This window comes from Drosophila sulfurigaster, chromosome 2R, assembly GCF_023558435.1.
Source record: "Drosophila sulfurigaster albostrigata strain 15112-1811.04 chromosome 2R, ASM2355843v2, whole genome shotgun sequence".
In the NCBI taxonomy this organism is placed as follows: Eukaryota; Metazoa; Arthropoda; class Insecta; order Diptera; family Drosophilidae; genus Drosophila; species Drosophila sulfurigaster.
The window spans coordinates 18499956-18513115 of record NC_084882.1 but is presented as its reverse complement, the minus strand read 5'-3'; the positions used below and the strand labels follow the sequence as shown (position 1 = coordinate 18513115).

General features: G+C 42.8%; 2 protein-coding genes across 2 annotated transcripts in view; one reads left to right on the top strand and one right to left on the bottom strand.

Moving 5' to 3' along the window:
• Positions 1–13160, bottom strand: part of LOC133836724 (uncharacterized) — a 130715-nt gene that overhangs the window by 74014 nt on the left and 43541 nt on the right. The window lies entirely within an intron of this gene.
• LOC133839304 (uncharacterized) overlaps positions 1–13160 on the top strand; it is a 96176-nt gene that overhangs the window by 71352 nt on the left and 11664 nt on the right. The window contains 3 exon segments of the mRNA XM_062270730.1: positions 4514–5172; positions 5245–6199; positions 7354–7396. Of these exon segments, the coding sequence (XP_062126714.1) occupies positions 4514–5172; positions 5245–6199; positions 7354–7396 (1657 nt within the window).

Sequence of the window (13160 nt, the reverse complement as noted above, 5' to 3'; positions counted from 1 at the left end):
GCTGTCTCTGTCTCAGTCTCTGTCGCTGGCTTATCATATCAAATAGATCTAATTAAAACATTTATAAGCCAGAGCCAACTCATAAACGGCACTGAGCTTGCGGTCTCACTTCCCCCCTTCTCTCTCTCTCGCTCTCTCTCCCTCTCTCCCACACTCTCTCTATATCTCACTCTTTCCTCTGTGTCTATATTGCTGAAGTAGTTTGTCGTTGTCTGTTGCATATGCTTAGCATACATTTCGCTCAGCTACGAGCTACGTTGTGATTATCAGTGGAAAAACCTCAAAAAGACATCAGCAACAACAAAGTAAATATTAATTTTCAAAACGCGTGCCAGTGGAAAAACACACCGCAGACAACAACGACCACAAAAAAAAATAAAATAAAAAACCAAAATACATTTTGTGACCAAACTGAAATAGACACGACTTCAAGCGACAAACTTGCGCCCAACTAATTATTTGTTCGAACGAACAAAAAATAAACCTCGTATAAATTTGGTAATACGCGTATATTATTAGCAGTCACTGTGCTGCTGCTGCTATCCTGCTGCCGATGATGATAATGATAATAATGATATGCATATGCTCGTCTCTTGTTGCTCTCCCTTTCGACCAGCCTCCGATTTGAGGGCAAACAACAGGCAACAGGAAACTCATGTCGAGCTCTGCCTCGCTTGTTAAATATTCCATGACATGCATGAGAAATATTTGGCACAATTTCGGGCATGATCCATGCTAAAAGCAGTTCACAAAATCTGTTGCCAGGCTGCTCACTGCTGCTGCTGTTGCTGCTGCTGTGTGAAATTGTTTTCCCTTTAGCAGGCTGAATGTGGGCGCATGTTTGACATTTAGCCAAGGCAGCGATGGAGCGACGGAGGCAGCTTGTCCCCAACCAGAAATCGAGACTGTATCGAGCTGTCATATTTCGCAGTAATCGCTCAAGTAAAAGTGCCAATTAAAAACGCTTAAGCCTGGAGAAAAAGTGCTGCAGTGCCAATAATTAACACCGAGAATGCGGTTCTGCACTTTGGCATTCGCCACAGTTAGTCAGTCAGTGAGTTAGTGAGTCAGTCAGTCATTGATTTATGCGCTTCCAGCGACAGTATAAATCAAAGACACCAGCAGACGAGCAGCAACCTTATCGAGGACACAAGTGCGTGCCTCGTTTGCCAAAATGACCCAAAACATCCGGACAAAACTGTCAACGAAAGTAAAGCAAAGCCAACAAAAAAAAAGAAGCACGTCAAGACGAAAACAGATGTTTTTCTCTTCGGTACTCGCAAGTGAGTTGCCAACGAATTGGGTCAATATGCCGCCCTGCGGCACAGGAGACACCAAAAAGCAAAGATCCGAGCGAGATGGAGTCGTTGTTGCTCGCTCTCTACCTGCACACACAGAGCACAGAGCACTTCACTCTGCCCCAGCTGTCAGCACATTGGAACTGGAGCTGCTGCTGCTGTTCCTGTTGTGGCAGACCAAGTGGAACCCAACGCCCCAATTTAGTTGCCAGTGATGTTTATGAGGCGCGCTCCGATTGCTACGAAAGTGAATCTTCGACTTGGTGTTGGTGTGTGTGTGTGTGTGTGTGTGTGGGGCAGTCAACATACAGAGTGCAATCCAATCCACGCTTAATGATGACGAACCATGCACACACAACAAGAATGGAACAAAAGGCAAGGCGCGCACAAAAGCTTTTCACGCAGCTCAACTTGCAACAAGTCGCTGCATCAACGACGGCCATTGGACAGTTTTGTGACTTAAGTAGAACTTGCAAATCACTGCAAGGCAAACAAACATGACGAGCCACAACGCAAAATAAAAAATACAAAAATAAAAAAGAGGAGTTCAAGTCGCAGTCGCAGTCGAAGTCGAAGTCGAAGCAACAAAACGATGGGCTGGGCAGGCGTTTAAGTGTTTTGATTTGATAATTATTATCAGTGGGCATGCGTGACCGCAGGCAGAGGCATGTCCAATCGATTTGCGATAGTCGGCACATAAACTTGAGTCGAGTTGCCTTCGCTCTCTTTCTCCACGTCTGGCTTTCTGGGTCATACATCAATAAAATGTGGCACATTGCACATTTGTCATTAAATTTTTGTCGAACATTGACAGATGAAATACCGCCTTGCTTCGCATGCCCCTCGACTGTTTTCTTGATTCAATTTCGAGGGACACTTTTATGATCAATTAGTGGCATTTACAGTTTTTCCTATTTTCAAATGCATTGCCGAGATAAGCGAACTACAATTTTCATTTTATGTGTCGTTTTATTGCGTTTTTCATTAACTAACCGAAGAAAACATTTCATTTCGAATTCGAATAATTTGGAGATGGAATTGGTATTGGAATTGAAATATAAGAAGACTATCGCCCCGTTGTCAGTTTGTTGTGAGAAAAATCTGTAGTTTTTATTGCATTTAAATTGACTTTTGCCAGCGTTTCGGCTATCGAGTTCTACTGCAATACATAAAATTTATTTTATTTCTCACCACAAGAGAAAAATCGTAAGATCGTAAAACGCTTCAATTTCAATAACAACAAAGTTTCCAAATACGATACGAATAATCAAATTTAAACGCAGAGGAAGAGAGAATGAACCAAAAATCAGAAAGATGTAAAACAAGTTGGAGCCATAATTGAGAATTTTGTTTAGTCTGATAAAATCGCTAAATTAATAGAACGAACGAATAAATAGCCGTAAAATGTAAAAGTTTTTATTGGTTCAATCGATCTACATATATGGAGGATATCGCTGCTGCTGCTGCTCTTGCTTTTGCTGCTGGCGCCCGCCTGGCTATACATATAGTCATGTGTCGGATCGGATGCCCATAAAAGCAGCGTCGGTTGCCAGAGTCCAATTAATGCGTCGCCGGCGAGAGTTGGCGGCTCATTAACACGCAGTTGGCCAGCGCACAACACTCGCAGAAGTATCGATATCTGATGGCCAACCGACTTTATTAATAATTCATAGAAACTGCTGTTGCTGTTGTTGTTATTGTTGGCTGCTCCATAATGCATTACAAATTTGTGGCAGCCACATGTTGCAACGTTTTTGGCTTAGCAATCCCCAAGGACACGCCTGCCAACCGCATCCTGTGTGTGTCTTTCTTGGCCAATGTAATTATATTACAACCGAGTCCATATTTGGTCAGCACAAAGTGCACAGACAAAGTCTTGATTCAATTATTGAGCTCAAGATTTGAGAGTGTCTTAAAACAAAAAGAACAAAGTTGTTGTGCTTTTGCATATTCAATTTAAACTTTGTGCCACATTCTTAACTAATTCTCTTGCATCTTCGACAGCTGCTCTTTTATTTATGTAATAATTCATAAACATAAACTGGTTACAACTTATACGACAGCCCCAAAAAAAAAATTTCTCTTCCCTTTGCTGTCTCGCTCTACCTTTCTTTCTTTTAGCTCTCTTGGCGCACTTCTGTTACAGTTTTTGTTGGCCATTTCGTTGCCGTTACAGATGCCCCTAAGGAGCGCTGGCTGAGTGCTCACGTCAGCAGCAGCAGCAACAGCAACAACAAGCGGCAACAACAACCTGCTGTACACAGTTGCTCAGGGGCAACTGCGTTTGTTACCTTTTTTTTCCACCAATAAATCATTTAAATCAATTTCCGCCTGTTGCTGTTTTTACAAAATGAATTTTTCGCGACGCTCGCAGCCTCCTCAACATCACATCGCATCGCATAGCCTTGTTAGCCAGACTGCAACCAAATTGTCAATCGCTTGCCAAAGGCTTGTAAATCGAATTGACATAACGAACTTAACTCAGCTGAAACTGAAAAACTGGCAGCTGCACCACCCATTTTGGTCAATTTTGCCAGCCAAACTCTCCTTGCGGAGACAGGTGACAACGACAACGACAACAACGACAAACGTCGATGCGAAAGATACGCAAATTCTGGCTGCCATCGAAGATGCTTCGTGGAACACGTTGCAGCTATTCAGCCATATAAATCATATGGCACAACAATAGCAAATGTTTCTCTTTCTCTCTCTCTCTCTTCTCTCTCGAGCGGCCACTTGAAATAGCCAGGCTCTGACTTCATCTTGGTCTTCGGCTGCGGCTTTGTGGAGATTCCACAGAAAACTAACTCGGAAAGCGTTTCGCTTATGGCGATTTGCATAAAATACAAATTCTGATTGTAGTCGCTGTAGTCTTCTGCTGTTGCTGCTGCTGCTTCGCCACTTGACAACGCTCAAAAATGCCATTGATATTTCCTTTTGGCATTGTTTTTTCTGTGCAGTCTGCTGAAAAACGTGAAAACGCCTCGCTTAAAGACGAGGCAACAGCTAGCAACAGCAACAGCTCGAGCTCGAGCTCCAGGTCTCAGGTCTCTTGTCTCTGGTCTCATTATGCATTCAAGGTCCTTTCGTCTAAAGGTTGAGGTTGTGGCCCTCGAATCTGTCAGCGTTGTCTTTCGACTTTTCTATATTAAACCTGACTGACTATATTTTAATACTTTGTTTCCCTTCTTCTACTTCTCTCTCGTTTATGCCAGGCAACCATTCCTTTGCAATCGTTTAACCTTGGTTGCGGACGCACTGAGGCGACACCGACAGCAGCCAGCAGGCCAAGCGTTGCCTATATGCGAACTCTGTCGGCGCCCGGCGGCCAAGTTGCCGCCATGCCGTCGCGTAATGCTTCAATTGGGGGTCCAAGTCAGCGCAAGAGTATCGCGTTGTCCGCGTTTAATGGGCATGCAGAGACGTCGTCGTCATCGTCGCTGCCATCGTCAGCAACAACTCATAAGCTGACAAATTTCCAAAGTGCATTGAAAATCGAAGAGCTTACGGCGGCAACAGGTGAAGCAGCAACAACTGCAACAACTGCGACGACGACCACCATGGATGATTTGAAATCTAGGCGACAGCTAGAAACGGCGACGATGCCAATGCCAAAACGGGTGGGTATTAATCTTGCAACAACGTCGCCAACATTGACGAGCAGAAATGTTATAACCCCGCCGCCGCCGGCGTCAGCAAAGCAAACGGCAGCCGCTTCGGCTTCAGCTTCAGCTGGCACTCAACTGACCTCGGGGAAAGGCGCCGCCACGCCTGGTTATCTGGTGGATGTGACCAAAAAAGGCTCGACCTCAACCATATGGACATCGGAGGAGTCCATACTGCGCAGCGTTGGCGCCGTCGATGAAGACAACAAGTGAGTACACAGCCAGCCAATGAAGTCATTACACATCACTCAACTCAACTCAATTCTTTCTTTATTCTACAGCTCGACTTCGTCGTCTTCGGCATGCGAGGAGGCGGCTGGAGTGCTGAGTTCCGGCAAGTCGGGCATCTCGCTTGACTCCTCGGGACTGGACAACGACAACAATGAGAGCGGCATTGGCACGGCAACGCCACCCAAGGACATGTCCTACTGGAAGAGCCACCATCTGCAGCATCATCATCTTCATCATCACCACCACCATCATCATCATCATCGCACTGGCGGTAGCAGCGCACCCGACAACGAATCCGTGAGCAGCCTGGAGGCGTTGCGTAAAATGAAATTCCAGAAGAGCGGCTCGGTGGCCTCCTCCGATGATCCCGATCTGCTCGAGGTGCTTAGCTTGTGCGGCAGCGGAGGCGAGGCGGCCAACGAGTCCCAAGACGACATGCTGGACGATCAAGGCGGCAAACAACTGCCCGACAAAGCTGCTGCTGGCGAGTACGACGAGTGCCAGGATGAGTTCGAGTTGCCGCAGCATTACTACGACTGCGATTGCACCGATGGCGATGCGAGCAGCGCCAGTGGAGGCGGAGGAACTGCCTCGATTACCACTCCTGTGGTGCTGCGACGCAAGTACAGCGCTGCGCCGCCCATCATGGTGCCACTGCCCAGTGTCCCGCGTCGCAATCTGCGTAGTTTGTCGCTCGACCATCATCAGCCACATCAACAGTTTCTGCTGCAGCCTCGCAAGCTGCTGGCGCGGCACAATCAGAAGGAGCGCGCTCAACTGTCGCTGACACTGCGCCAGGAGCCCTTCCAGTCGCTGCTCTCGCCCAACGCCACGAACGTCACACAGCTGCATCACTTCGTGGAGCTGCCGTCGCCCAGCAGCGCTTCGCTGCACAGCGACACAGGCGGCATTCAGGAACTGACAACCAAATCGAACTCGGCGCCGCTGCTGCTCAAGGAGCGTGAGCACAGTCGACGCTGTGATGACTTTGCCGCCCAGCACTTGGTTAGTATCAAGGCGGAAGATGAGAAGATCGATCGATCGATCGATAAGAAGATGCTCAATGAGTAGAGCGTTAAATGAGAGAAGCGTTTGGCAAAGTATTGGCAATTTATTATGCAAATTAATAGTGAATAGAAATGAATGTACAGTATACGGAATTGATAGAGTAGTGAGCAAGGAATTATATTCCAATTACTAGAGATTGTAGAGACACAAATTCATTAATTGACAGATAATGAATTGCTTGTGATTAAAAAAATGAATGCATAAATGATAGGAAATACAATTGATAGACAACAGAAGCAGCAGTAATAGTCTAGCTATAAATATTAAACACAAAATATTTAAAAGAAAGAACGGAATTTGTAATAGACAATAGAATTGAGTAGTCAACAGACAATAGAATTGAGAATATGCAGAATATCTTTAAATCAATAAGAGAACCAAACAGTGGCAACTTATGAGATGATAAAGAATTGTAATGGGGTAAAAACTTATTACAAATATATATTACCTAAAGTAGATAGATACTCTTTACTAGATTTTAGATTTATGATTAAAGTAATTGAACCAGTGCAAGCAAGACATTATAAGGAAACTCATACATGGCAAACCTCAGACTAATTATCATGAGGACCTATTAGAAGATATTAGATACCAGAAAATACAAGAAGAATTCAAAATAAATACCCAAGATGTAGTAAATAAATTTATTTTATAATAAGTATTATTCCATAAAATGTAGGTTTGTCTACTTTTAAATGGCATTAGTTTAGTAATTATCATTTTAATCTGGTGCCCAAAAGGATATTTAAATAATTTCACAACTTTGCTTATCTATTGTTTAGCAATGCAATTAATTCTCAATTTATTAGTAGATTAGTATTTATTTATCTATTATTTGACTAACGCAAAATTATCAATAAGTTAAACAATAGATTGTGGAGTCTCTGCTTAGATCCATATCACTTTATTTATCTATCTGTCTGCTATCCATGCGAAAACCTTGATTTTTAATCACAGATAGATATAAATCAGTTGTATAGTAGTAGATGGCTTGCCAAACTGGTTAGTGATAGAGCAACCCTCGCATCGGCAACTCGATCAGTGCATCAGACATTAATACTGTGTTCCTTTTTTTTTCATCTACCCCACAGACGCTGCGCTATTCTCGTTCACAGAGTGATCGCTATTTAGCAGGTGAGTGGCTCAACAGCAACGAGTCTTGTTCTTTTTCTTTTTTTTGTTTGTGTTTTTTGCTTAGCTTTAACCGTAGATGTGTACTAAATGAGTTATTTAAATGGCTTGGCCGAGATCGAGGCAAGCAGGTTGCAGGAACAGGCTGCGATAAAGCCAAGCCAAGCCAAGTCGAGTCGAGTCGAGTTTTGCAAAGAGTTGATTTGATGCGCCGGTGGTCCTGCCATCCAATTAGCGGCCTGTTATTAAGCGTGAGTGGTTTATAATAACAGACTGCGTGGACTGTTTGTGTGTGCGTTTCATAATTTCTATAATCAACTCAACGCATACACGCATCATCTATCTAGTGGTATTAAGTACCTAAAAAGGTTCTTTTGCCACACAACAACAACGAAAATCACAGCTTTCGTTTTCACTCGAGCTGGATGGAGATGGGGACGGGGAGCGAGGGAATAATTTCATTTTCGCAGCAAACAATTGAAGGCAATCAATGGCAGCAGAAACCTATTGATGGTGCTTAAAGGTGGGGGTAACTGTCATTTAAATTACTTTCGTGTTCTTTTCCTAGTAGCAAGCAGCAGCATACAACAATAGATGAAAGGAAGAGCAGGAGTGAGAGTGAGTGCGAGAGAGCTAACGGACAACCGCAGCTCTTTTGCCAATTTCCAACACTTCCGTCCACACTTCAACACACAAATGCCAGGCCAAAAATGGCTGTCAATCTGTCAATGTGCATGCCACTCACACACACACACACACATACACATTCAATGCTCTCACATGCACATTGTGAATGTCCAGTCAGGTGGTGGGTGGTTGGGTTGGGTTTCCTTTTGTGCCAGCGAGCAGAGCAGAGCAATTGAATCAACAGAGCAGAGTGCTCTTCGCTCAGTCAGTCAACTTAACTAACTGAACCATTGAATTGCTCTGCAAGTGAGCTGCTTCAATTTCGGCAATTTCAACAATGACGTCATACAACATCCTATTCCATGTTTTTAGCGTAAAGAGCTTTTCATCACGATTAGCTCGACTCGAGCAAACAAATACATACACACGGCGCGTTATGACGTCACAAGTGTGACGTCGTCGACAAAGGTCAGCGGTCAGTCGTGTTCTTGTTGATGCCAATCTTGTGTCGTGTGGCCTTTAGCATTACATGTGCTGCGTTTATTTATATAGCCAATTTCGCATTATGGCCATTTGGTCATTTGGACCCAACACTCACTCCATTTATTATTATGTGGAGCTCGAGATGCGAATGGACTGAGATTGAGACTGGGACTGAGACTGGGACTGAGTTGGAGACTGGGCAGAGAGCGTTTTGTTGTCGTGGTTATCGTTGTCGTTTCATAACGGAAACAGTCATCATAAGTAGCCGCTGTTATTGTTGTTGTGGTTGTTGTTTGGTTTTTTGTTTATTTTGGTTGGAAAGATTAACACGCAGTATTTCATGATTTATATCAGATATTGCACAAATAAAAATTACCAGCATTTATTTTATTTTTATTTATCTTGCTCATCGTCTGAGTAAATACTTTGATACAATATATACATACATATATATACAATATATGCAACGACTGTTCGCATGTGTCAATGTCATGTCTCTTTATTTAGCCACGCCCCTTTTGAGAAATGTGTGCATTAATTTGTTGTTTAAATTATTGGCCCGTTCAATTGATGCTGCAGAATGCAGTTAATTTCATAGAAATATCTCAAGGCTGCCGCGACTGCAACTGACAACAACATATGAAAAGTTTAACCTTCAATGGCAGAGAAACTATGCCAATGGCCACAGAGTAGCCCCTCCCTTCAACACAACACAACACAACTGAACATAACAATGCGGTACAGTAGAGCAACAGGTGCGGTTGGCCATCAGCGGCGTTTGTTGTAACTTTCTCACAATCGTCGTGTACGAGAATTTCATATAAATTTCCCATAAATGGCAACTGCTCAAAACAAAGCCTGACAAAAGTAGTTGAGTGTGTGTGTGTGTGAGTCCTTTCAATAAACATTGAAATGAAATAAGCAACATCATGAATAACAATATGACAGCAGTTATTTATTCATTTAGTTATTTATTTGTTTGGTTTTGCCTTCGACTCTCTCCTGGGGAGTCGTCCGAGTTGCAAGCGAACTAAGTAACAACCACACACACATAATATTTGTAATAATAATAATAATAAGCGATTGTGATGCTGTGTTAAATCTGCATGGGCAGGGAATCACACCAGCACCAAGGCACATCTAAGGAACAGGCAACAGCAGCAGCAGCACAGCTCGATAGATAGACAGCAACATTGCTCATACGCCCCGTTGTTCAATGCTTTGTTGGCAGGCCTTGCCTCGCCTGCCTCACATCGCATGGCATCGCCTCGCTCGTTGTTCGACACTGTTCGGCAGTCGTGTCGGGCGGGCACGGACTATGAGCTCGGGCTCGTCAATTTGCTTGGCGCGCGGGCAAAATCATTAGTGCTCTTACAGGCGCCGTGCACGGTAGACGCATTCGTGACCGCATCGAGTCTGGGGCCAAAACGTCGAGACACGGTTGTTCGCGTCGACGCCAGCGACTCAATTTACTTAACGGCATTTCAAATAAGATTAGTGCAGTGCAGTGCAGTGCAATACACACAGTGCGTATACGTGATGTGCAATAATGCGTGCAAGTGTCTGAGCAGAATGTAAGCTATCAATTGGTGCCAAATAGTTCACGCGACTCGTACAATACTTCTTCAAAAAAAGTGCAGCCAAGTGCTAGCTGCAACTGCAACTGTTTGGGGAAATACGCTTGAGGAACAAAAAGGTGACAAAACGGCGCTGCCCACGTTAGCCAAAATGCAGCGTCGCATGTCCGTTACGATACGCGAGTACAAGTTCTTCAGGAGCTTCTCGCAAAAGTTCGAAAACTGGCCCAAACGCAAGGCCGAAGCGCTGTGGCGCAAAATGCGTGAGCGCAAGATCGCAGGTGAGATAACTCTCCATCTTACTTTCCCTCTTTCACCTACATATCATATGTGTTCTCCCACTCAATTTGTTAAACGATTTCAAACATTTCCACTTGCCCCAAGGGCGCAAAATTATGAAAATTTTGAACTCATATCAATTGTATACAAACAATAAATACGCGTATTTATACATGTATAGTATGTTATGTGGTTGTATCTCTCTATTTCTCTGGGTATGGACGCGTGCCGCTTGCTGTTTATTGTTCTTCCACACCCCATTAGGCGTTGGGCTGGCTGGACGCACCCCCCGCCAACTATTTTAGGAGCACTCCGTTGGCTATTTTCAGCTGCCTGTTCGTATCAATCGACGCCGCGTGGCGCACAATTTAATCGAATTATTCATTGCATTATTAGGCGATAGCCATGCACATTCTCATGTCCATGTCTAGTCTGGGCATGCAACATATAGGGCTGCAACAAGTTGCTGTCATATCATGCACAATGTGTGTGTCTGTGTTTAGTATTTGCATTTGTTACACAGCTGGCCACCACAACTGTCAGTTGGCTGCAGTCAGTTTGTCAGTCAGCCAGCGAGTCAGTTTGTCAGACAGTCCGCGGTCCGCAGTCTTCCCCATCATCATTTGCGCTACGATTTCGCTTCATTTTCTATACCCGCTACTCATAGGGTAGAAGAGTATTATAATTTTGTGCCTCCACCATTAAAACTATGGTCCTTAGATGTCATAGAAACTGTAGTTATTTTTTTTTATGAAATAATTGTGTGAGCTTACGTGCTTCGGTTGACAATCTGGAATATTTTGTATTTTTGTAATAGTATTAGTATATTTATATACCGAATATAATATTCGCTACATATAACTATTTTTATATAGTGTTAATAATATTCAGATAAAACTGTAGAAGTTTTTGAAAAAATAATTGTATGTGGTTAGTTGCTTTGGTTGTCAGTATGATATATTTAGTACTCTATGGTATATTTTGTATAAATTGATATACCAAATACAGTATTCGGTACATTTCAGTGTATAGTATTTATAATGTACGGAATATTTTAGAATTTTTAAGTATTTGATATAGTTTTAAAATAATACCGCACTGTCTTGCTTTTATTCAAAATGTGTAGCAGGTATCTCACAATCGAGCACACTCGACTGTAGCTTTCGTACTTGTTTGTTGCTCTTTTTTCCACGCAAGTGAAATTGCGTGCCAGTCAAGCGAGGCAATTCATTTAAATAAAGAAAATTGTTTTGCATGTAGTAATAAATGGTAAAAATTATTATACAATTAATACTCACAACATATATATTATTATTGTGCACCTGCCTCCAAAATGGAAAATGAAAATGTATTCCCTAGGAAATATCGAATTAAATCTCGAAATGAACTCGGTCTTCGGCCTATGGAAAATCCTCTAAAAATAGCAAAAACAAATATAATGAAATTCCAATTACTGTAATACAAACCAGCTAGCTGAGTAACAACCCCAAGAGTAAAAGTTCATTTGCCTTCTTCTCGTTTGTTAGGCATTGGCAAAGAAAAATATGTAAATGAGAATGAAACCAACAAGTATCTTTTAGCCCTTTCGAAGTTATTTTCCTCAATTATTTTAACCACCGACTGGCTGAGGCTACACGTTTAATTTAAATGGCTTTTCTTTAACCCATTTCGTGTTATAACAATAAAACGCATAAATTTTCCGCCTCTTGGCCAAAGCCGTGCTGATTTCGCATTATTTTATTATTTTCGTGTTTTGTGTTTCGTGTTTTGTGTTTTGTATTTTCAATTTGATTTTGTTTTGTTTTGTTTTCCTTTCAAATGTAATTATTTTTATATGTGAATAATTTTTTTTGCGCGCTGTCTGTCTGCCCGCTTTTGTGTGTTTGCTGTTTGTATTCGTTTTTGGTAGCAAAACAACAGCAAAGTTGCCTGAATTATTTTTATTGTGTTCGGCGAATGCGACGACGACGGAGAGAAGAGGAGAGCAGAGGAGAGACGACCGCCCGCTCGCATGGCAAGCACAGCAGGAAATATGCGGCGTATAATACGCTGACATTAAAAACGCATTAAAAGCTCAATGATCTGTTATTTCTTTTGGAATATGCGAGTGTATATACACATATTTATATCAAAGCAGAGAGCCAAAAGGCAGGTGGGTAAGTGGGCAAGTTCAAAGTATCCCAATGAAGTGCCTTTGGCTTACAGCTAATTTCAAATGAAAATCAAGTACGCGTGGCTCATCGTCAAGTTTACGGCAAATTGAACTGACAGCCTGCCACTTGTTGCACCACCAGCCTCAGTCTCAGTCTCTGCCTCCAGTCTCAGTCTCCATCACGATGGACTCAAAGCAGCAGCTCATCCGCCAGTTGCCTGTTAACAGGACAACTGCTCACCTTGTGTGTGTGATTTATAAATAACTTGATCCTTTGCCTGTCGTGCCCACTGAAGAGGAAATGCGTGCAAGCTGCTGCCTCCATCTTCTAGCTCTTTCTCTCTCTCTCTATTTATATAAGCACGCTTGGCTATTTACAATGCTCCAAAGAAGTCTATTTCGGAATGTGTTTTGCATTTCAGGAAATCTGCTGGAGCATAAGCAAACGTCTTCCTCCCGCATGTGCTTCTGGTCTTTTGTTTGTTTGTTGCACAACCTGAGCAATTAATTAAAAATTTGCAAAGCTCTTTTTTTGTGCTGCCATTTAATGGCTAATCTCAGTGCAAGGAAACAACAAACAACAACAAGTTGCATGCGTCATTTGCTGTCAGCTTTGACTAAAATTTATGTTGCAAATGACATTTCAGTA